This window comes from Phascolarctos cinereus, unplaced genomic scaffold (assembly GCF_003287225.1).
Source record: "Phascolarctos cinereus isolate Bilbo 61053 unplaced genomic scaffold, phaCin_HiC Scaffold_1;HRSCAF=81, whole genome shotgun sequence".
Taxonomy (NCBI): Eukaryota; Metazoa; Chordata; class Mammalia; order Diprotodontia; family Phascolarctidae; genus Phascolarctos; species Phascolarctos cinereus.
The window spans coordinates 264,026,989-264,052,257 of record NW_027555514.1 but is presented as its reverse complement, the minus strand read 5'-3'; the positions used below and the strand labels follow the sequence as shown (position 1 = coordinate 264,052,257).

The 25,269-nt window shown below is 41.2% G+C and overlaps 1 protein-coding gene across 1 annotated transcript; it reads left to right on the top strand.

Moving 5' to 3' along the window:
• The first annotated feature begins 3,527 nt into the window (after nt 1-3,527).
• Nucleotides 3,528-23,412, top strand: NDUFA12 (NADH:ubiquinone oxidoreductase subunit A12). Its single transcript, XM_021006464.2, has 4 exons — nt 3,528-3,682; nt 8,012-8,094; nt 8,957-9,044; nt 23,126-23,412. Exons 1-4 carry the CDS (start codon nt 3,597-3,599, stop codon nt 23,304-23,306), a joined length of 438 nt encoding a protein of 145 aa, XP_020862123.1. The 5' UTR covers nt 3,528-3,596; the 3' UTR covers nt 23,307-23,412.
• The last annotated feature ends 1,857 nt before the right edge of the window (nt 23,413-25,269 follow it).

The following is a 25,269-nucleotide window of genomic DNA, read 5'->3' as shown; positions in this document are numbered from 1 at the left end:
CTCTAAAAAAAAGTTTCCTCAGCAACACTTAAAAGCTGAAATAAAGCAGGATTGGACTAAATCAGATATTCTTAACCTGAGATTTTAAGGGTCCATGAAGTTGGATAAGGAAAAACTGCACATCTTCATTTCTACTAAGCTTTAACTGAAATTTGGCATTTTCCCCAATTCTTTAAAAACATGATTCTGAGAAGGACGTCCACGGGTTTCACCAAACATTTTTTTTCCCCAATTCTTTAGAATTCCTGGTGAACACACCTCATCTCCTTGTTTTGTACTTTGCTTGATATTGACACTAAAAAATCTAAAAGTGATCTCTGTGGTTATATATTTCACAGACTCATCGTATACTTAGGAGGTGCCTTGTTAGAGCACTCAAGGATGTTTTTGTTACTGAGTCAAATTTTTATTTCTAAGCAGCAAACAATGAACACAGTGGGATTTTACGTTCTCAACACCTCTCAGTCAACTATATGACAGTGAAGACATCTGCTATAGAAAACAGTCTACAAATGTCTTCCTATTGCCTTCTTAGAGATGGATATATGAATCATTCTCATAATGATTTCAGAGATGAAAAGTTCACAAACATATGGGGGATAGACATACACTTCAGCATGTCACTGTTGGCTATGATCTTATTGACATGGGTACTCTGTTCACTGAGACAGATCAGAACCCAGCCAGACCTTCTTATCCTGTCCTTGCACAAATCCTCCATAGACAACACACCCAACATGCTTATAATAAACTATGGGGACATTCCTTTAGATTAATGTTATTATTATTGTTTTAGTATTTTATGGCTCTTGGTGTAGTTTTCTGGCTCTCCATCTGCTATGTATCTCTCTCTCTCTCTCTCTCTCTCTCTCTCTCTCTCTCTCTCTCTCTCTCTCTCTCTCTCTCTTTCTCTTTCTCTCTGTCTCTCTCTCTCTTTCTCTGCATGGCCAGTCTAATCTTTTTCTGGTCAAACGTGATTAATGATACCTTTTATGTTACTTCTTGCATATAAGTCATTGTTAGTATTCTTCTCTTGCCTATGTACACCCATTATGTATCTTTCCATGACTATTTGTGTCACATGGAATTCTGATTCATATAAGGTCATAGAATTCCATGATTTGTAGCACCATAGTTACTGGGAGATCATTAACGTTGAAAAGATGGGCTTTGGTGGCAGAGATCAGCTTGGAGTTATTAAGTGTCATACAGTTTTCTCAAACGTGATCCAGACAAGTCTCCTCTTCCTCTTCAGTTCTGGACCTAAATCATTACCTATTGAAATGCCTATCCCAGCTATATGTACCAGTGCTCTAAATCAGTGATCAAACTCCCTCCTAGGCAGAGCAGGAATAATTATTATAAAACATAATTGGGAAATGTTTAACAAAATAAACATTTATAATGCAACATAGATAATGTTAATTTGTGGTTTTCTAAATCAATATGCAGCCCAACAGGGATCCTTTGTTTTTGAGCTTGACATCACTGGTCTATATCCTAGTATTATAGAATCAAAAGATCATTGATATAGAGGTAGAAGATACCTGAGAAGCCATCAGATCCAAAGAGGAAAGAGAGGCCCTGGGAAGTTAAGTCATTTGCCCAAGTTCATAGACATAGTAGATGGAAGAGCTAGGCTAGCTCTTCCCATGATCCTTGACTCCAGATTCAGTAGGCTTAATATGACATGACAGTTCAATAGTGATACAATCAAATTTCAGGAGATTCCAGGCTCAGAAAGGTAGGAAACATTTATTAAGCACCTACTATGTGCCAGGTAAAATGCCTAAGCACTTTACAAGTATCTCACTTAATCCTCACAATAACCCTAGGTAGTAGGTGCTATTATTATCCCAATTTTATGGTTGAGGAAACTGAGGCAGATATGGTTAAGTGACTTGACTAGAATCACACATCTAGATTTGAATTCAAGTCTTCCTCACTTCCGGTCCACACTTGATAAACAGTGCCTCTTCTCTGCCCCTAAGGCTCAGGAAAGCCTTGAGGAGGTCAATCCTTGAGTTTATACCAGTGGAGAGTGAACCTGGAGTAAGTGGGCCAGCACCACCACTTCAAAATGATCATGGACTAGGAAGGTGACAATGAGTCCAATCAGGAACAAGGAGAGATGCGTACATGAGGAGGACAAATACAACCCAGGTAGGTGCATAAGCATCTACAAGAAAGCATCTCCAATTTCTCTTTAATTTTAGTGCTTTCTTTCTTAGGCTACTCCCAATTCATCCAGTAGAAACCTTCTTTGTAGCTAGTTATTTTTATAGCCACCCCCATCAGACTGAGCTTGAGAGCAGGGACTGTCTTTTGCTTTTCTTTGTATCCCTAGTGCTTAGTATGTGTATAGTTAGTTGATAGTTGATTGATTGAGAAAGATAGTCACCCAAGGGAAAAATAATCTTCAAGAAGCGCAACCCCTGTGTACCATAGAACAACACTGGCTAAGAACTTGAGAAAGGTCTTCCAATAATCAGGGATTGTGTCCACTAGGGTTGAGCCCACTCTCCCCAAGAAACTTTTATATGTAAGAGGAGAGAATGCCCCCAGTTTGGAGGGGGTGTTATATACTAACTGTTCTTATTAGTAAATACCTTTTGTGTGTGACTGGCTGATAATTAATGAGGAGCACACCAGATGGGGGCATATGAGCAATCTCATTAGAAACCTCAGCCAGTAGTGAGGGGAGAAGTAGGCAATTGTCTCTTGGGATCCCACCTTGACAATACTGGCAGAAGTCATAGAAGTGGCTCTCAGTGGGGCATACTATGTAAATGCCAGCTATTATTACTTTCATAATAATAATAATAATAACAATAATGAAAATGAACCATGCTCCTGTTCACTGGCAGACAGAGCTAGGATTCAAAACAAGGGCTTTCTTGGCCCCTGGAGAGATCTCTCCACTGCAACAAAGTTACTTCATGTTTATCTGTTCACATTTGTTCATTTGATATCATGTAAACTATATTGCCACTGTGTTGGCTTATAAAGTGTGCTGGATTTGGAGCTGGAGAAAACGGTTAAAATTTTGACTGTGCTAGGTATGTAACTGGGGGCAAGTTAACTTCTCCGGAATTCAGTTTCCTGATCTGTAAACCATCCAGGTCGGACCAAATCTTTTCTGAGTTCAAATGCTGACTTTCTACCTGGGTGATACTTCTTTTTCGGGACTCAGTTTCCTTTTCTGTAAAATGAAGGGGTTGCCTCTGACGCCCCTTTCCTTTCTAGATCTCTAATCCAAGATTCTATCTGTATGAACTTGAATGTCCCTGGGGCTCAGTTTCCTCATTTGTGAAACGAGACTCAGGTCAGTTTCCCTTCTATGTGTAAGAGGCTGAGAGACAGCTTGCTGTCAGGGGGCGGGACCTCGAGCGGGGGCGTGGCTTTGAACCAGGGGCGGAGCTTTCTGTAAGGGGCGGGGCCTGCGCCATCGCTCCAGCCTCGCTGAGATCAGGAGGCGGGGCGACGGAACTCTGCGGGCGGAACCACAGGGGCCGGAGCTCCGTTTTCCGGCCGGGCTTGTTTGCCGAGTGCATCGGGGCTTCCGGTGAGGGGGAGGAGGCGACGGTGGGGGCTACATGGAGTACCTGCGGGTGCTGGGCCGGGGGTTCGCCCAGGTGAGGGGCCACGGAGGCATCTTCGGCTACCTGCGCCAGCTCCTCAGGTGAGCATCGGGCTGCGCCGGGCCCCGGGGCCGGAGGGGGACGGGGTCACCTTGGTCAAGGGCGCGGCTGGAGGCGGAGGGCCGCCCCCTTCCATTGTACAGAGGGGGAAACTGAGGCCCAGGGCTGTCACAGGCTGTCAGAACTAGAGCTGGGAGACACCTCGGAGTAGGACTCTCTAGTTCTCGCTCATTTTACATTTGGGGAAACTGAGGCACAAGAGAGGATGTGACTCTTGTAAAGTTGGGGGCGGGGGGAAGAATCACAAACTCTAGACCTGGAGCTGGAGGGGACCTCGGAGGAGCTTTACAAGTATTATCTGGGTGGGTGCTGTTATTCCCATTTTACAGATGGGGAAACTGAGGCAGGCGGAGATGAAGTGACTTGCCCAAGGTCACACAGCTGGAGGCTGGATTTGAACTCAGAGCTTCCTGACTCGAGGGCCAGCATTGACCACTGTGTCACCTAACTCTAAAGCCCTAGAGATTAAGTGACTTGCCCCAAGGTCATACTCCCCAGGAGGTGTCAAAGGTGAGACTTGACCAAGGTCTTCCTGGACTCCAAGTATTCGGAATACAAAGACACCATTTTTTTGGAAAAGTCATAGGGTCATAGCATAAGAGCTGGAGGGAGCTCAGAGCCCTTCCAGGCCACTCTGTTGTTTTGGTTGACCCTCCAGAGATAGTGAGACCTGCTCAAGGTCATACTGGTGGCCAGTATCCAAGCCAAGATCTGATCCCAGGTTTTCTAAAGTCCAGACTCATCAACGACTCCCCTGCATCAGTTGGTTCCATCCCATCCTTTTATAGATGAAGAAACTGAGGCTGGGAGAGAGTGAACGACTTGCCCAAGGTTATACAAGTATTAAAGGCAGCTAGGTGGCTCAGTGAGCAGAGTGCTGGACCTGGAGTCAGGAAGACCTTAGTTCCACTGTGGCCTCAGACACTTACTGGCTGGGTGACCCTGGGCAAATCACTTCACCCTGTTTGCCTCAGTTTCCCCATCTGTAAAATTAGCTGGAGAAGGAAATGGCAGACCACTCCAGTTGCCAAGGAAACCTCAAATAGGGTCATGAATAGCCCAACACAACCAAAAACAACTGAACAACACACAAGTAGAGTACAGAATCCTAGAAATGTATCTTAAAGGGACCTCAGAAGCCGTCTTAATGTAGCTCCTTCATTTACATGGGTGAGGAAACTGAGTCCCAGAGAAAAGACTTTCTCAGGATCACACACCTTCCTCAGAAAGCGTCAGACTCAGTATTTGAATGCTGATCCTCTGATGTCCAAACACAGTGCTCATCATAGTTTTAAAGAGTTCTGAGTTTTTATTGTATCATACACAATATAGTAATGTGGCTGACATTTTTCCAGTGCTTTCAGTTTTACGAAACACTTTCCGTATGTTGCCCTGAATATTAGATTAGGACTGGGAGTCAAGAAGACCCAGATTCCGGTCCAGCTTTAGACTTTTATTAGTTGTTTGACCTTAGGCAAGTCATTGAATCTCTCTTAGCCTTTTGGTCTTTAAAAAAAATAGCATTTGTTTTATAGGATAACTCCCTGGGAGGGAGAAAGGGAGAGATACTGGGGAAAACTTTGAGGATGTAAAAAACAAAAGACATTAATACAATTTTTATTGTAAACAAATCTGTAAAATGAAGATGATAACAGCACCTATCTCACAGTGTTGTTGGGGGAATCAAATGAGATAATATGTCTAGTGCTTCGCAGACCTTAAAACCCTAGAGAAATGCTGGCTATTACCATCTTTATTAACATTACGCTCTTTTGTTTGCACATCATCATAGCATGTGAGGTAGGAGTTAGATAAAATGCTGGACTTGGTGTCTGAAATTCTTGGATTCCAACTATTGTGCTGTAAGAAATGACGAGGGGAATGGTTTCAGAAAAACCCAGGAAGATTTATGAACAAAGTGAAGTGTGCAGAATCAGGAGATCATTATACACAGTAACAGCAGTGTTGTCACAGTGATCAACTGAGAAAGATTTAGTTGCTGTGATCAAGACAGAGATCCCAGACAATTCTAAAGGATGCGTGATGAAAAATGCTTTCCACCTCCAGAGAGAGAGCTGATGAACAGAGTGCAGAATGAAGTATACTTTTTTGTAAACATACTTTAGTTGTCTTTATTTTTCCTTTTGCTACGTGGCTAATATGGAAATGTATTTTTCATGACTTCACATTTATAAGTGAAATATTGCTTGCCTTCCCAATGGCTAGGGAAGGGGCTGGAGTAAGGAAGATAATTTGGAACTCACAATTAAAAAAAACAAAACCGAATGTTAAAATAAAGTACAATTATGAAAAAAAAAGAAAAAGAAAATTCTTGAATTCCAATGCCTCCTTTGATTTTTTTTAAAAAATTGTATTGATGTCTTGTTTTTTATATCTTCATACTTTATCCCCTCCCCCTCTCCCTCCAAGAGAGGTATCACATGTAACAAATATTTTTCTAAAGACCCTCCCCCTCATAAAAAAAAAGAGGAAAAAATCAGTGGAACTGATCAATACATTAAAAAAAGTCTGAAAGCTGATCCAGCCATTTTGGAGAACAATTTGGCACTATGCCCAAAGGGCTACAAAAATGTGCATACCCTTTGATCCAGCAATAGCACTTCTAGGGCTATATCCCAAAGAGGTCAAACAAATAGGAAAAGGACCCAGATATGCAAAAATACTCATAGCTACTCTTTTTGTGGTGGCAAAGAATTGGAAATTGAGAGGGTGCCCATCCATTGGGGAATGTCTGAGCAAGTTGTGGTATATGAATGGAAAGGAATACTATTTTGTTATAAGAAATGATGAACAGTCTGACTTCAGAAAAACCTGGAAAGACTTGTATGATCTGATGCTGAGTGAAGTGAGCAGAACCAAGAGAACTTTGTACACAGTAACAGCCACGTTATGCGATGACTAAGAATGTTAAGCTGAACCCTTCTCATGAAGCATTACAAGGATCTCAGACATCTCCAGAGGCCTCGGGATGGAAAATGCTGTCCACATCCAAAGAAAGAACTATGGAAGTCGAATCGCTCTCACTTATTTTTACCTTCTGTTGAGTTTTGTTTCATCTTTCTGATGGTTCCTCGTATTGGTTTTAATTTTTACTTACAACTTCACTAATGTGAAAATATGTTTAATGGGTATGTAAATGTAAAGCCCATGTCAGATTGTGCGCCGTCTTGGAGAGGGTGGGGGGGGAGGAAGGGGGAGAAAAATTTTCAACTCAAAAGCCTATGGAAGTGATTGTTGATAAATCAAAATAAATTAATACAATAAAAAAAAGTCTGAAAGCATGTGGAATGTGTAACATTTCTGCATCTGTCACTTTGAAGGGGTGGATTGGGGAGGGTATCCTTTCAGATCTCCTTTTGAGTCCTGCTTCATCTTTATGGTTTTTCTGTCTTCACTTGATTTTTTGATGTGTCTTTACATTTACATTTCAGTATTCTTTTCATTTACATTGTTGCAAACATTGTATGTCTTGTTTTCTTGGCTCTGCTTACTTCACTCTGCATCAGTTCATGTAGAGTGTTTCATACTTCTGTGTGGTCATCACATTCATCATTTCTCATAGGCCAGTAATTATTACATTTATTTGCCACCCTTTATTTAGCTGTTCCCTAATTGATGGAGGTCTACGTTGCTTCTAGTTCTGTGCCATTGCGGCAGATGCTGCTAAAAATATTTTGGTGGCTGTGGGACACCATATTGTTTGCCTCGTTGGAGTATAAGCCCAGTAATGGAATCTCTGGTTCAAAGGGTGTCACTTTATTTGTGAATCTGGGAAGCCTTACATGAACTGATGCAAAGTGAAGAGAGCAGAACCAGGAGAGCATTGCACACAGTAACAGCAGTATTGTAGGATGAAGAACTATGAATGACTTAGCTATTCTCAGCAATACAATGGTCTAGGACGATCCCAAAGGACCGATGATGAAACATGCTATCTGCCTCCAAAGAAAGAACTGATATTGACTGAATATAGACTAAAGTGTGCTATTTTCCACTTTTTCTTTCATTCTTTTTCTTTTATTCAAGTCTTCTTGTACAGAATGGCTAATAGGGAAATGTTTTATGTGATTGCATATGTATAATCTGTATCTGATCATGGAAAGGGGAGGGGAAGGAAGGAGGAAAGGATAGAATTTGGAACTCAAAACTTTAGAAAAAATGCTTACAAATTGTTTTAATATGTGATTGGGGAAAAAAAGAAAATGTATTTAAAAAAAAAAAGAAAACAGTGGATTAAGTTTGACTTCACACAAACCTTAAAATATTTCCTTCTTTTGGGGAATTTGCAGGGTAAATGACGTGAAAGTTGGCACATTAGTGGGAGAAGACAAATATGGAAACAAATATTATGAAGACAACAAACAGTTTTTTGGTAAGTGAAATATCTGGTAAGGAGACTTAAAAATTAGCGCGATATAAGAAGTTAGAATTTAGTGTGGGCCTAGAGCTTTAAAATTTATGTCTAGTATGTATATTTCATATAAACCAATAGTACATGATGAAAATATCCTCACTCATCACTGTCCTCTTACTCATCATATGTTTTATTTGTGTGACAATTTCCAGCTTATAGAGTACCTTTACATCCCATTTGGTCCTCACAATAACCCAGTAAATTAAAGGTGTTATTATCTTTATTTTACAGATGAGAAAACTGACCCCCAGGGAGTCTAAATGACTTGCCTATAATGTAGTCTTACTGTTTATGCTAAAAGACTTTTGTGTGCCACGCTGGGAGGCTGATTGCCATTTTTAATGTCAGTTCTGTACAAAGGTGCAATCTCAATTCCACATTGGTCATGGGGCTACCTTCCACTCAAGATTCCCAGCAAGGGGAGGGTCCTCTCTGCTCTTACTGTGATCCTGACCAAGGGAACAGGTCTTGTCCTCTGCCCCTGACCTTCAGAGGCCAAGGATTCTTACAAGGGGAGAAAAGGGGGTAGGGCTTTGGGGCAGGCTGGGGTAAGTGAGGGCTCTGGCAGCATCCAAGTGGGGCTTCTTCCAGACAGAGCTGTTTTGGGTACACACGGGCATGTTTTGAGTGCATAGAGTTTGGGAAGTAGATTTATGATATAATTGGTAATTTATTCCTTAAGAACAGATCTCTTCTAAGATTATAATAATTATATTTCTCATTAAAAGAGTTGTTTATCTTCTTTGGCATCATAGAATTATACTTTTTATTATTCTCTGCTACTCAGATCTGTACAATATTATTGTTTCTTTCCACTCAGGTCGACATCGATGGGTTATCTATACTACTGAAATGAATGGCAGAAATACCATGTGGAATGTGGATGGAAGCATGGTGCCCCCAGAATGGTAAAGCAAGGGAATATTTTGTTATGCATTATTTATGGATGCTTATTTATTCTGCTGAAATTGTAACTGTACTGACTCAAAGAAGCAATATGGTGAAATGTAAAGAACCATTGAAACTCTGGGAGCCCATGGGTGGCCTTCCAGAATGCTGGCGTGATGTGTGCACAGGACATGGAGATGTTGTGGGGAAGTGGGAGATGGTTCTCTCCCTGCTTCTGGAGAACCACCGAGCCCAATTCTCTGCACACAAGTGCTTAATAAATACTTATGCGCCACAGGCATGATGCCATGCCCATGACAATGGGCAGGGTGTTGTTGAGTAGGGAGGGGAAGCTAGGAGAGTGGCCTGGGTCTTGGGCAGCAGTGACTGAGAGCTACTGCACTTATAAAATCAATTTTGTGCTGATAAGAAAGGGAGCTTGGTTACCTAGGAATGTTTTTCCACTTTTTGCCATATGCGTGAATATTCTTAAATTTAATCTCTTATTTGCCTGGCTAGTGGCTGACTTTTTTCTCCTATGATGTAGACATTTACAGAGCTAAAACATTTTTTAATCTTGGATTTAGTGTTTTCCTTGTTTGCTTTTTGTATTTAACAACTTCATTTTCTTATCTTATCCTTTACATTTATGGTATTTTTTTCTTCAGTCTTGCACTGAATAAAGCTATCTTATTTTTCTCCTTGAAGCTTATACCATTTGAAGACTCATCATCCCATTGAATAAGCTTCCCAATGTTGGTTGTTAGTTCGAGACCCTGGGTAGTCTGCCACGTGCATGCTGTCTCCCCTCGTGCCCCTAGATCCATTGATGCTTATACCCCAAAGAGGCCATTGATGGAGGGGCTCCAGAGGGGTTCCTGTTCTCTTGTCTGTCTCTCTCTTCTATTGATTCCTTCTTTACTGCTTACAGACACCTTCACTTCTCCCCATCTCGGCTAGGCTTCCAGCTCAGCATGTCCAAAACTGAACCAGTTATCTACAGCCCTTCTCTGAGCCCTGGAGAACCCTGCCCTCTTCTGGACTTTGCCGTTTCATTTGATGGCATCAGTCAGGCTTAATACTTTAGAGATACCTTTCAGTCCCCGCAAGACACACAAGTCCTCGTATATAACTTTCTCTCTCTGGTCTCCTTGTCTGAGCTTTGCTCTGGAAAGTCTCTGGAAAGAGCCTGTCTCTCTCTTCACCCCTGCTGCTTAAGCATCACCTCCTGCCTGAGGCCTCCTCCCCTCCTTTATCTTTGCATCTTGTGTTTACCTACAAGTCTAGATAGAAGTAGGCTCCTTTGGGACAGGGACTCTTCACTTTCACTTCTGTATCTCCTGTGCCTAGCACACTGCTTGACAATTAGTGTATGCTTAACAAATGGTTGTCGATTGATCAGTTTCTTAAAGCCATTGATTTAAATTGTCTTTCGAGCTACAGGACAGAACACCTTTAGTATGCATCCTTTGTGAAGGGTCTGATTCAGTTATATGTGAAACTTCACAGTGTTTCATTACCAGTTTATGTTCTAGATCTGGAGTTCTTAACCTGGGGTCTATGAATTTGGATGGGAAGAAAATGACATCTTTATTTTCACTAATCTCTAACTGAAATTTAACACTTCTTTCAGTTATTTAAAACATGATTCTGAAAAGGGGTTGTCCCCCAGACTGCCAGCAGGATTCATGTCACAAAAAAGAATTCCTAACCCATGGTCTACATGGAACTTGACAAGATAAAAAGCAGTGAAAAGAATCAGCAGGAAGTCTGTTGAATAAACAGCATAAATTAAAAGTGCATTACCACTTCATACATGTTATTTATTCATGTGGGTACTTCTACCTGTACAAACACTCTGTTCCTTCACAGATGGTTTAGGAGTTTGTGTGTCCTGAACATTTCATCACATCACAGGCATGAGTCTTTGACCCTGGCTAGGGCAGACACAGAGTTCACCCCAGGACCTGGATATGGCAGGTCATCAGGTCCACAAGTGAGGCTTGAGTGGTGTGGCCTTGAAGAAGCCGTGATCCCTTCTGGGCTGTCATGAGACGTTAGATGTTAGTGGAGTTACTAAAACAGTCACTTTATAACTGAGCAAACTAAAGCACCGCTTTTAGTTGGAGGAAGGAGAATCCCAGAAGTGCTTGGACAGAGCAGAGATCACACGGTCTCTGGGTTTTTCCCAGTGTGGAGCTTGTCTCCATGTGGTGGCATCTCTTGTTCACTTTCAAATCATTGGCCTCTTTCCATAAACCTGTAGCAGAGATGCTTTGTTTTTTTATCTTTGTGCCATTGGCAGAATTATAGTAATTGACATTCTAGGCTAAGGAAAACTTTTATTTTAACATCAAACCTATGTAGAATGTGTAGCATCTTCCTTGCCTGCTTTTGTGACTGGCTTCATCTGGCCAGGCAGCTCTTCCTACGAGAGTGATATGGTATAAGGGATTGTAACCTAACTCTGAGAGTACTTAGAGGTGATTGACTTTTTTATGTAAAATGGCAGTTAGGAATCTCAGAATGTGCTTTTTCTAAAATTGCCTTCTGGATACACTCTGCACAGGAGTTCTTACTCTTTGCTGTGTGAGGGACTGCTTTGGTGGTCTGGTGAAGTCCGTGCAGCCCTCGTCACAATTATAGGTGTTTCCCACATTTACGATGGAAGGGAATGGCAAGTTTCAGTTAGAGGGTGGTGAAAATAAAGATGTTTCTCCATTCAGATTTATAGATCTCCTAAACAAAGGATCTGGGCAACCCAGGTTAAGAACCTTTGCTCTAACAAATATTCTAAGAAGACTGTTTCATGGAGCTTATTTGTGAAGTTTTTCTCTTGTTCTGTGTTTAGTACTTGGCACTTAACCCTGTTAAGTAGGTGCCCTTAGCCCCATTTTACAGACAAGGAAACAGAGGGCACGGAATTTAATTCTCAGCAAGCACCTGAGGCTGGACTGGAGCCCAGTCTAGTCTGCCTTGTCCCAGGCCCAGCATACTCACCACTAGGCCTAGCTGCTTCTCACTAAGAACTCTGGGAATACAAAATCTGAAAGCTACAGACCCTTGTCTTTAAGGCATTTACAGTGTTGATGGGGAGAGATGTAAAGCTAAATACTTACGAAAAATTACATAATAATATAAAAGGTGTATGCAAATGGAAGATGTACATGTTTATAAGGTGGTATATAATTAAGTGCTTAGTGATTAACCCAGACAATAGATTATATTCTTTCAAAGGATGGGGGAGAGATCAGGGTGACTCAGGTAGTTGAGAGGCTTCCTGGAGGAAGTTTGAATTTTACTGGGTCTGGATGGATGGATAGATGGATGGGATCTCAGGAAGGAGAGAGAAGAGAGAAAGGGAAGGTCATTTTAAGTGGTATAATACCTATATACAGTATACAGACTGCCAGCATATGTCTGTGATATTTGCAGGAATTATACCATTGGATCACAGATTTAGAGCTGAAAGGGACCCTGGTCATTTACAACTGAGGAAATAGGTCAGGTAGTGACAGGTAAGGTAGGGATTTGAACACAAGGCTTCCCACTCCAGATTTAGCGGGTATTAAGCAGAGATACAAAAATATTTTTCACTTTGTTGGATAAGACTTCTGGAAAAGATGTGGTTTAAGTAGAATTTTAAAGCCTTGTGTATGTGTTTTTTTGGGGGGCATCACCTGCAGCTAATTTCATTTAAAACTATTATTTGTTTGCTTTTGACATTCATCTATCAGTTTCTCCCCAATCTGGCATAAATTCTGGACTGAATTTACCATGACTTCTCCTTCTGACGATAACCTGTCCCTCAACATGGCTCCAGTTGCAGATTTCCAAGAAGCAGGCACTGCTCATTCAGAAATTGTTTGAAACAGTGTGTTGCCAAGTTGGTGTCAGATAGAACTCTCTTGAATTTCTCTTCCAAAGTGTGTGAATATTAAGGTTTTGTTTGGATGTCTACAAGGCACATTTTGAAGTAGATTGTCTTGTATTATGAAGTGTAACTCTTGCTAATTTATAATCCATCTTTCATATAAAAATAATTTGCAGCCAGCTGACAGGGATGTCAGATTTTTCCCTAGTAAATTATTCTGCTCGTTCTTATGTAGTGTTTGTTTCCTAGACTTCAGGTGGTTGTATTTTTTTTTTAAAAAGAACATCCGTTTAGGCTGGTACTTCCATTTTACGGGCCTGAATTATGGAAAATTCCAAACCTGGACTTTGAAGCTAAGTCTGTTTGATAACTGGAGTTGAATGAGGAAATATTTTTGACTCCGCCACTCAGGAGAAATCTTTTTTCCATTTTCAGAGATTATCAGTTATGGTACATGCTGGGCACAGTTACTCATGGAAAAATTTTAAGGCTTCTAGATAAAAACACATTTTGAACCCTTTTTGACAAAACCTTAGTGAATCATACTGTGCAGTGGAATGGATGTTGAAAAATTTTCCATATAGACAGCCTTTTTCTTTCTCTGCCTGGCTGTCACTAAAGTGTATGAGTTCTTTAGAAGCAATGATGGGAGGTCGGAGTTTGCCCTTTTGGTAATGATTTGAGTGGAGTGAAATTGAGTTAGAAATAAAGAGAACCTATTTGTGCCCTTAAAATAAATGACAGATTACTTGGAAACACCCTTTAAAGTTGTTTTGCACTATAAGAAACATTTTAATAGAATATTTTTAGAATGCCATAATATTTTCCTTTCTGGTCCTTCAGCAAGAATTCCTTCTTTTGGCTGTTGATTTCTCTTTAGTTTCTGTCTTTTGATCACACCACTGAGGGTTAAATTCTAATCTTGCAGTGTAAACTACATGTGTGGAGGGATGCTGATTGAGAGCAATTAAAATAATTTGGCTACTTATGGTTAATAATGTTCAGAAAGGGAAGGAGGTTGTCAAGTTCAGTATTTCCTAAGCAGGTGGTATTCTAAGTGTGAATTCTTAAATGGGTTCGTGAGATTTGTTTATACTTTTGTTTCAACAGACCTACTTCAAATTAAGCTATTTGTCCTTTGTTTAAATGCTCATGTCTTGTGTCCTTTTTTGGATAAGATTAAACTTTAACTGGTCATGGAAAGAATTCATGGAGTGTGTTTCTCCAAATTTAGAAAGTAGATGTTCTATGTCATCCTTTCATTTTTTCGGGACAAAAGATGATGAAGAGGTTTTGCCATGCCCAGGTACCACAAAAATGAAGCTGTTTTCTGTCAGTATCTGGGATTTGAGCTTTGTATCGGTTTTCTTTCTTGTGCCCAACTATGGCATCGTTGTGCAAGAAAATTTTAAAAGTGTGTTGTCCTCTTTCCTAAGTCTGTGAGAAAAGTTGGAGGGCCCACCACAGGGGCAAGAGATGAGGATTCTTTTTACCTTGTAAAAAGCTTCTTGAGCTACTGGATGTATCCAGGATATGGGGATGGGGACTAACCCTGTGATTTCACTGGTCTAGAGAACTCTCAATGAGGACATTCCCTCCACCAGCGCTGGTTGGCCCCTTCTCTGCAGCTTACTTTCTTAGAAACTTGCCTAAAGCACCGAAAAGTCAGGTGAGTTAATTTCTCAGGGTCACCCAGCTGATAAATGTCAGAAATAGGACTTCATTCCAAACCTTTTCTGGCCTTGAGACCAGCTCTCTTTCCACTCTGCCACATTGACTCACATGCACATATATGTGAATATGTAGTGGTGCACTGCTACCTTAGACAGCCCAGTCAAGTTTGGGATAGCTATAATTGCTTTTTGTTTATATTTACTCGTTTATTCTTTTAAACATTCATTTTTTTTAGTTGGAGTTCCAAATTATTTGTTTCTCTCCAGCTCCATCCTCCACCCACTGCAATATGATTATACATATGAAGTCATAATTGCTAAGAAGTTCACCTTTCTGAATTTCATGGTTTTCTGAGGAATCAGTTTTTCTTTTTTTTTGGGGGGGGGAGGTTGGTGATATGGGGGAAAACCTGGTTTACTAGATAGATTAGGGAAGTATACATTTTGTATTTTTTTTTTTGCCTTTTGGTGAAGCAGTTGGGGTTAAGTGACTTGCCCAAGGTCACACAGCTGGTGTCAAATGTCTGAGGCTGGATTTGAACTCAGGTCCTCCTGACTCCAAGGCCAGAGTTCTATTTGCTGCACCGCCTAGCTGCCCTTCACAAAGCATTTTTAAAAGTGTTTTATGTTATCTGTTTGCGAAAGATGGAAATATATAGGCTAGATGATAGAATGGTTAAATCACTTCAGAACCTGTTGACTGACCAGACTCAAAGATTATTGATTGATTGGGGAAGAGAAGGTCGCCAGAGATCTCTAGTGGAATGCCCCAGTGATTTGCCCTTGACTCTGTTTTTTTCAGGATTTTTTCCAAAGATAAACATGTTATGATCATTAAATTTGCAGAGACGAAAAGTTGGGAGAGATAGCTAACATTTCAGAGGGTAGTCAGACTCTGAAAAGAAGATTTATTGATCTTGACAGGATAGTGTAATGGATTTAATTTAATAGGAATACATGTAAAGTCCTATTGTTGGATTCAAAAGAATCTGCCCACAGTTGCATTGTGTCCAGAATGAAGGAGATGCTACACAGTTCACTGCCGTGGTTAGACCCACAGACAGATAGCGCAGGAGCCCTAGGAGTGAACAGCAGTTCCTGCCCTACCCTGCCCCGACCACCATTTCTGCTTCCAACCTGGCTTTCACAGCTGTCATCTGGGGACGTTCTCTAAGGAGAAGGAAGCAGCTATCTCTACCAGCTGCCTCGTGGTGCATGCAAGCCAGCCCAGCTGGAACAGCTGGACACCCTGAGGGAGATAGAAGAGCTGCGTTTGTCCAACTCTTCCCACTTTGACCCACCTAACCTACTAGGGTAGAACGATAGATACAGGAAGGGGCCATCATCTCTTCCAACTCCCTCATTCTATAGATGAGGGGTCAAAAGGCACAGAGAAGTTCGCTGACTTGTCCAAGGTCAGGCAATGGCACTGGTAGAATTTGAATCCATGCTGTCTGACCCCTCCATCCCATTCTCTTTCACTTGTGCCACACTGTCTATTTCAGTAGTAATGGAGCACGAGGTCATGTGCAGCTCACGCAATGGCAGGACTTTTAGGCTTGCTGGGAAGCCCAGTAAACCCGGCCTGTAGGCCTGTAGAATGATGACAGTTGGCTTTTCAGAGGAATTCTGTGGTGAGATTCCTATGAAGTATTGCCTGAGTAATTCTGATCTGTAATACATCAGTTTTAGAGTCTTTAATGTGGCACTATGACCACTGAACCAAACCGTAGGTGTCTGTTTTTGTTTCTGAAAGAAGTTAGCCAGTCTCATAGAGGAAAATGCTGTCTACATCATTAAGCCATCCTTATCCTCTTTCCCCCCAAGGAAATGTTTTGAGGTTAAATATACTTTAGGTTTTCTGTGTTTGGAAATGGCTCGTTTTCTCATCATTTCAGATGCTAAGCAACATTTTGTGTATACCAAGTTGTTGCTACATACTTTTAATGGCTAGGGTTTTAGCAGGGAAATAACGAATAAGTAAATCCTGTGTTATATTAATGTTTAGGGATTATGTCTTTTTCATGTCTTATTAAGTTAGTTACATTTAGGATTCATATTTTTAAATAATGAACTTTCTGTCAATAAGTTATTTGTACGTAGTTTATTTTCCATTGAAATTTTTGTCATGGGGCAGGTAGGTGGTGCAGTGGATAGAGCTCCGGCCTTGGAGTCTGGAGGACCTGAGTTCAAATCTGGCCTCAGACATGTGACACTTACTAGCTGTGTGATGCTGGGCAAGTCACTTAACCCCGATTGCCTCACCCAAAAAAAAAAAAAAAGAAAGAAAGAAAAGAAAATTTTGTCATGGTGTGATGTATGTATAATCTGATCAAAACTAATATTTGTATTTATTGTGGACTCTTCCCCGGCCTTATTTATTGTTTAATAATAATAATTTAATAATAATAAATAATAAATCAATACCTTTGATATGCTGATAGTAAATTTACCTTAAAGTCGTTGACAGAGTGACAGAATTTTCTTTTACAAAGCAGATTATCTCATTTGGACCTTATGATAGCCTTGTCAGTATTGTATCCTGGTAAATCTTTGTAAATATTATTAACTTTATTTTACAAATGAGGAAACGGGCCCAGAGAGGTTACCTGACTTGAAGGTCTTCTGACTCAGATCTTGCTTCCGTTCTGCTGTTCCACAGCCACTTTCTGAAGGAGAGAATACTTGAGCTGCCCTCTGATTTATGAAGATCAAATGAGACAGTGCTTTGAAAACTTTGTAAACCGTGCAGGCTTGTACAGGCATTGTTAGTAGAAACCCAGCTTACTCTGTTTGCTGCAGATTTTGTGAGTTACCAAATAATAGCATTTACAATTGAGGGTTAGATCTCCTAGGTACAACATAAGACACATTGTTTTGAGCTTGATTTGTTTATTTTTTTTTTTTTGCAACAATCTCTTCTCCTTCCACAGGCTTTGGGACGAATTAAATGTACAGTTTAATGATGGGAAGAAGGTCCATGAAATAGTTAAGCGCTCTCTGTAGGGCTGACAGGTCATGTGTTATTGTTACCAGGTTTAAGTGGAAGTCACATTTCATTGAAATCTCCAGAATCTTGGGCAGTGAGTAACAACAATTATATTTTATTTTTATAGCACAGTTTGCTTCTATCAGTAATCCAGTCCCATGATATTTTTTGCACTGTTTGTCTGTGTCATGGTCATTATTGTATACAATCGCATATGCGTAAGTAGACTGGATCGTAATGAAGAAGCTCATCCTGCAGCTATGGCTCATAAGGAGACCGGAAATTTAAGCAATTTTCTTTTCAAGAGGAAAAATCAACTGTAGTAGCAGTTGATTGTGTCAGGAGAAAAAGAAAATGTGGCAAAATCTGGTATTGTTTTCTGTGTTAATCCCATTCATGAAAATAATTGCCTGCTGATCCCTTGGAAGATGTAATTGATCATAGTTAATCTGAAAAAAAAAGTTTCTTTGAACTATAATTAGACATTCTGAACGTAACTTTGAGTTTCTTCATTACAGTGAAATTCCAGTGTAGTCCAGTGTCCCTAGCTGTTAGAGCTGCCCCAAATTGGGATTAGGTTGCCTCTGGAGGTAGCAGAGATCTAGCAGAGGCATGCTGTGGCCACTACGGGTGTCGATTAAGTGTTCACTGTTTGGCCGGCATTGGGCTCAGTTTGGGCATACATGCTAAAGACAAAATAAAAAACAGCCCGGGCCCTCAGGGAGCTTATGTTCTACTGAGGGAAACACGGATGTGTGCAGAGAAGTGGACACAAAACATATGGACAGTAAATACAAGGTAACTTTTTGTGAAGGGCGGGGCAGCTCTAATAATTGGCAGGATTGAGTTCCTCCTTGATCTGCATCATGAATGCAGCTAGGATTCCAAGAGCAAAGGTGAAGATGGAGAATAATCCGTGTATAAGGAGGACCTCTGAACTCCCTGTCAACACTGAGATGCTGCGATTTTTATGACTATATGTCTTTATTTCCTTAAAATTAATTTTTAATGGGCCTTCACTCTTTTCTAGGAGTGTTATGTACTAGATTGTAAAGTTAGAATGGGGTGATAGCCCAACACTAAAAGAAATAATATTTGTGGGCAAACAGGCACTGTATTTCATATCTCTTTATGTTCACTTGATGCATACTTTCCTCTCTTCTAGCCTCTGACTCTCATTTTACGGGCAGAAGTGGGTTTATCTCTCTGTTTTAGTTCCTCTCCTTATCTGGGAAAGTATCTTTCATTTCTTGAGTAATTACTGCCATTGGAAAAGTAGGAAGGGAGGTCCTGGATTAGGAGCTAGTCCCCTTGTTAACACCTATAAGTAAATACAATTAGAGAACAAAGCAACTTGTAAAAAAAAAAATCAGGTTACATAGTAAAGTGCTGGGCCCAGAGTCAGGAAGACCAGAATTCAAATGTGGCCTCAGACACCTAATAGCTGTGTTAACCTTGGGCAAGTCGTTTAATCTCTGCCTCAGTTTCCTCAACTGTAAAATGGGGTAATAATTGTCCCTGCCTCCCATGGTCGTAGTGAGGATCAAACATTTGTAAATGTTTACTGTAGTGCATGGCGCACAGTAGGCATTACTTAAATTTTAGCTAGTGTCGTTATCGTTATTGTTGGGAAATATGGGGCTTTTGGTGGAAATTGTACTTTGAACCCATTTATTTATCAAGGTTCTGAAGAGAGTTACTTGCATTTGATCTAAGCCTGGATATATATGTGATAGAGAGCCCCCCCCTTACTTCCAGTTAGGACTGTGCGTTGACACAGAGGTAGCGCAAGGGCTGCAAGAATACATTTTTCTTGCTCATCACTGAAAAGGTGGATTTTTGGAGAGAAAATAAATAGAGACATCTTTTGGGGGAGAGTGTTGCCTCTGAATCTGCAGCCCCTGTCTCCTCCTCCTCATAGGGATTAAGTGACTGGCCTAGGGTCACACGGCTAGTTAGTGCCAAGTGTCTAAGGCCGCATTTGAACGCAGGTCCTTCTGACTCCAGGGCCACTCTGTCACTTCTTTAGCACTTTTATTTGGCCCCCATATGGCCTATGGCATTAACTGACAGGTGGAGAATACTTCCCTTGTGGTGGTTTCTTTTGGGCCTCTCTTTTCTTCCTTGATACACCATCCTGGTCATCAGGTTCACAGATGTGTCATTATTAGTAGAGAAGGTGGTATTCAAAAGTCTTTTGTCTTATGTTATCCATGCCTCCTATCTGTTCTAGAAGGCTATCTTGATAAATGTTACACCCTCCTTAGTAAAAACAAAGTTATTTAACAACCACTGTCCCATCTGAGATTCTCAGCAGAAATTCCAAGAAGCTAAGAGGCTTTTAGGTAACAGGATTGGAAGGGACAAAAAAAAAAAAGATTCGTCTTCCGGGAAAGAATTGACATTATCTCACATTGACTCTTTTAAGTGAACATTAAGGTAACAAAATCAAGATTTGTCTTGATCCGTCTCTAGATGTGGGTCCCTCTTTCCCTCCTGTCTCATTTCTAGAGCTGTTGGGGGTTGATTGCATCATTTTGAACTTTTTTAGAGGCTTTCCACCTCTGTTGAGGTTCCTCCTGTTTTTTTTCTGGCTGTGTATATGAATAGGTGTTCTCATGAGTCAGCAGCTGCTGTTGGCCTGGTTGAAGCAGCTTTCCTCCTCCCACTCCTTCCTTCCCCCCATCTTGTATAATTGAAATTATGACTTGATTTAATTAAGTAAGACTTCAGTAAGTCTAATTTTGATGCATTGATATTCTAGCACTTGCATTTAGATATTCTTATTACTTGTTTGTTTTGGAAGTTGGCCTGAATTCTTGGTTTTCAGTGTTGTATATAATATTCTAATAAAGATGGATTATTTCACCGCATCATGATGATTACTTTATAGTTTTCAAATATACTAATCTTTCCCAGGATGGGAGATTATAGATGACTTGCACAGTTTTTGTGAGTTAGCTAGCAGCCTCATTCTCAATTGGGTTATTATAAGAAGTGGGCTAAGGGATGTTTTTGAATTTTCTAGCTTATAACTCCAAACTACAAAGGAAATTTCCAACATTCAAATCCCATTTAGATAGTGCCGTAATTTCTTTTTAAAAGTGATTTTTATTACTATCTTTTTGTTTTACATCATTTAGAGTTCCCTCTGTATCCTTACCTTTCCTCCCTCCAGAGAGCCATCCCTTATGATAAAGCATTTTTTTTTAAATGTGAAGAAGAGGGGGGAAAAAAACTCAAAACTGATCACTTCATCAAAAAATTGTGTTATATGCAGTGTGCCACACCTGTGTACCCTCCACCTCTGCAGAGGAGTTGGGGGAGATGTCTTCTGATACCTCATTTTTGAGGCCAAGCTAATTTTTTGTAACTTTGCAACATTCATTCTTGATTAATTTGTTGTGGTTGTACTTTTTATTTACGTGTCTGTATTCATCGTATACATTTTTTGTCTTGGATTACTTCAGTTTGTGTCAGTTCATATAAGTCTTTTCATACTTCTCTCGTCATAGTCACCATTCCTTACAGAACAGTGATATTCCCTTGTGTTCCTGTACCACAGTTTGTTAAGCCATTCCCAGGCAGTGGGCTTTGTTTTCAATTCTTTTGCTACTAGAAAAAGTGCTGCTATAAATATTTTGATGTACGTGGAGGCTTTCTTTTTGTCAGCCATCTCTTGCCTAGCAGGATCTCTGTCTAGCTCTGGAATCTCTGGGTCGGAGGGTGTAGACACTTCAGCCCTTTATTTGCACGCATGATTTAGTTCTTTATGGAAAAACGCTTCTGTTCATCTTTTTCTGAGGAATGTGAAATGTATTAATGCAGAGATTTTAGCCTGGGAGGGGACTGTAGGGTGAGAAGTTTTAAGGAGTGTGTCTTGCATCTCTTTTGTTTGTTTAAACAATAAAAATCTTGAAGAAACCTGTGGTTTCCTTGACCGAGCCCTTATGCAGATCGGCATGCTTTTGGCCAGTCCCAGGGTCGCGGGCAAGGCGCAGCTTCTCGGCCGGAGAACACAAGTTGCATCTTGTGTGGCATATTATCAAAAGGTGATCGCCCAGAACACTGAGTTCCATGTGATTTTCAGTTTGGCTGCCTCTTTGGCTTCACGTTGAGATTCTTAAGCTTTTAGCCTCTGGATCTTTTATGACTGGAAAATTTTGAAGGAAATTGTAAGTTTTTTTCAAAAGTGAAGCTACCAAGCCGAAGGAAAACAATCTTGTTTTGCTCTAAGCTTCCCAGGCCATTAGAAGTAGGTGGATATTGTTGCGCCCCTGGGCCCGGTGCTGGACAGGGAGGCTCTTTTCCTGAGAGGCCCTCTGGGCTCAGTGTTGACGTAGTGTTCTGCGTGTCAGCCGAGCGGTGTGTCACCGATGGGCTCTTCATCGTCGTCATCATCCCCAGGGCCTTTCTATCTCCCTAACACTTCTGACCCCCCCACTTCTCTCTCCTCACCATCCCACCCCCCGCTCAGGCCCTTCTTGTCTCTGCTCGGATGCTCCTCTACTGCTTCCAGTCTCTCCCTTCTCTTCTGCACCTCCTTAGCTGCCAAGAAGACCTTCCCAAAGCCCAGACAGGTCTGACCACAGGCACTTCCCTGCTTGGAGACCTTCAGGAGGCCCACACTCCTTGGCCTAGAATGTGATGGCCCCAGTCGGGCTCCAGTCAGGCTCCATCCGAGCTCTTCGGCCGTATTTCACATTATTCCTTTTTATGTGCTCTGTGCATGATGACCTTCGCTCTTTTTCTGCATTGATGCCCCCCCGGGCTCTTCTCTCGTGCAGGGAACCCCCTTTTTCAAGTCTCTCATAATCATCCCTTTCTTTCAAGGCTCCTCCCTCAAGCTCTCAGTGGGTCTGAAGCTTCCCATTGACAGGTGCAGAGCTTCACTTGGGCTGCGTTGTTCCCCAGCAGGTTCTGAGCACCAGTCCTGAGAAGGCCACACTCACTAAATCTTAGAGACTTAGAGCTTGTCTGGGATCTGCTGACGACTTGACTCTTACAGATTGGTCTTCACTTCAGCACATCTACTTGCAGCAGACCCAGAACCAGAAAGGCAAGAAAGACAAAACTGTCTTCAACCCTACCAAGCCTCTTGGAGAGAAATGAACTGACATATGTGAAAATATCTTCAAGTACTTAATAGCTGCTTTACCCATGCAGTGGTGTTGGCTCACACAGACTTTCAAGTAAACCCTTTTTTCTCCCCACGGATACCATGTGCTCCTCTTCCACCCAATCCCATCTGAAAAACCTCTCCCTTTTCAAAATTTCCTACAGCACTCAAGCCTTTCCTCTTTGCCCTTACCTTCCTTTATTTTATTTATCTGTGTCCATGTCATATCTTCCCTGTAGATTGTAGGGCTTTTCAGGGCAAAAATGATGTCATTTTTTAAAAATTTGCATCTCTAGTGCTTAGCTAACACAGTACATGCTTAAGAAGTTTTTAATGTTGAGTGTCGGATCATCCTCCAAACGCAGATTAAGCTCCTGGGCCTGGGCAGCTGGAGGCCCCTGCTAAGTCACATTTGTTTACTGACCATTGTTCGCTCTTCATCTTAGGCACCGCTGGCTCCACTGCATGACTGACGACCCTCCCACAACTGTCCCACCCACTGCTCGTAAGTTCATCTGGAAGAACCACAAATTCAACCTTAGTGGCACCCCCGAACAGTATGTTCCGTTTTCTACGACTCGGAAGAAGATTCAGCAGTGGGTCCCACCTTCGACACCTCACAGATAGACCCAGCAGAGAGGAAAAACTCCAGCTTTGTTGTCAGATGTGGGGCGTCTGTGTAAATTGTACATTTGATGGTTAAATCCTTTAATAAAGTTGTATTGTGTCTTCATTTTGGCTTTTTCAAAGTTTCATCTCGCGTGGCATGGGGTTTCAAAGCATGGCTCCTAGGCAAGCTTTCCAAGCCTGCCTGACGGCTCCCCACTTTGTGATAGCCCCCTCGGGGCCTCGGCCCTGATGGCACAAGGACAGCTTGGAATGCTGTAGCAGCCCCACTCAGAGGTGAGAGCCCCGTGTGAATCACTCTGCCTTGCTGCCCTGGGTGCGGGGCTGAGCTCATCTGGTAATGAACAGGTTTAATAACGTTACTAAAGGCACAGCATCTGTCCTGTAATAAAACAAAAGCAATACATTTTAAAATTTCATAAAACAAAAGCCCACTGGGAAATAACAGCAGGCATCAGTCATAAAAATGAATAAGTAAAAATCCCGAACAGAAACAGTCAGCATCTTTCAGAAGAAAAACTGCAGTAGTTACCCCAATATTGTACTGTAGTGACTCCAGATAGATTGATGGGTATCTCTGGTGTTTGTAATTGTATGTGCGTGTGAGCATGTGAGTTTTGGCGAATCTACATCGCTGTTCAGTAACACTCCTGCTTGGGAGAAATGCTCTTATTTTTAGTGAAAAGATACATGAAAAATATACATAAATATATACCATCATACATGCATATGAGGTACCATTGTACAGTAAATCCATCTGTATTTGTGGCAGTTAGGTTCCTAGAAAATTATATGGAAGTGTTTGGGTTTGTAAGTAAAATGAGGTCACCGTATTCTTTCATTCAGCACTTATTAAACACCTGCTGTTTTCAGTACCCGGCACCTAATAGGTGTTTCATAAATGCTTGTTGACTGACTGTTCTGCCCTCAAGGAATTCACATTCTGTTGGAGGAGATAATACACACACATAGAAAACAGATACCAAGTTACCTATAAGTAAAAGGAACCACTGGAGCTTGGTGAGTAGGATGGGGTGTGACACAGTCAGACCTTTAGGACAGTCACTTGGTGGCTGGGAGAGGGAAGGTGCTGGAGGCAGAGAGATTCATTGGGAGGCTGTTGGTGTAGGAACAACAAGATTTGGCAAGAAATTCCATGACTCTGTGGGATGAGACTGAGAAGTCCAGGTTGACACCAGAGTTGTGAACCCGAGTCACTGGAGGAATATCTTCTGTTTTTTACGTCATCATAATTTTCCCCAGAGGGCCATCCCACGTGACAAATAAATAGTATTTTTAGAGATATTCTTTAGGACAAAAATCAGTGCAACTGATTTTTGCAGTTTAAAAGTTGGATTAACCTTTTTAATGCATTAAAAATACATTGAAAATGTAAAAGTGCAAGGTGTAACACCTGTAGATCTGCCTCCATGAAAGGGTGGGGCTGTCTTTTTGAATCTCTTAATTTTTATTTTGTTACACACATTTTCTTGATTTTGGGGTGTGGTTCTTTCCATTTTCATTGTTGAGGCCACTGCGTATTCTTTTCTTGTCTTTACTGACTTCACTTTGCATTAGTTCATGAAGATCTTTCCATACTTTTCTGTATTCATCAAATTTATCATTTCTTACAGTATGATAGCTTTCCATTATGTTAATTTGTCACAGTTTGTCTAGCTATTCCCCAATCACTGGGCATCAACTTTGTTCCAGTTCTTTGCTGTCACAAAAAATGTGCTAAACTAGGTGGCACAGTGGAGATAGAGCACCGGCCCTGGAGTCAGGAGGACCTGAGTTCAAATTCAGCCTCAGACACTTGACACTTACCAGCTGTCTGACCCTGGGCAAGTCACTTAACCCCACTGCCAACCCTCCCCCCCCAAAAAAAATGATGCTAATCAGTGGCTTCCTTGGGGCATAAGCCCAGGAGTATAGGTATTTTAGTCACTTTATTTACATAATT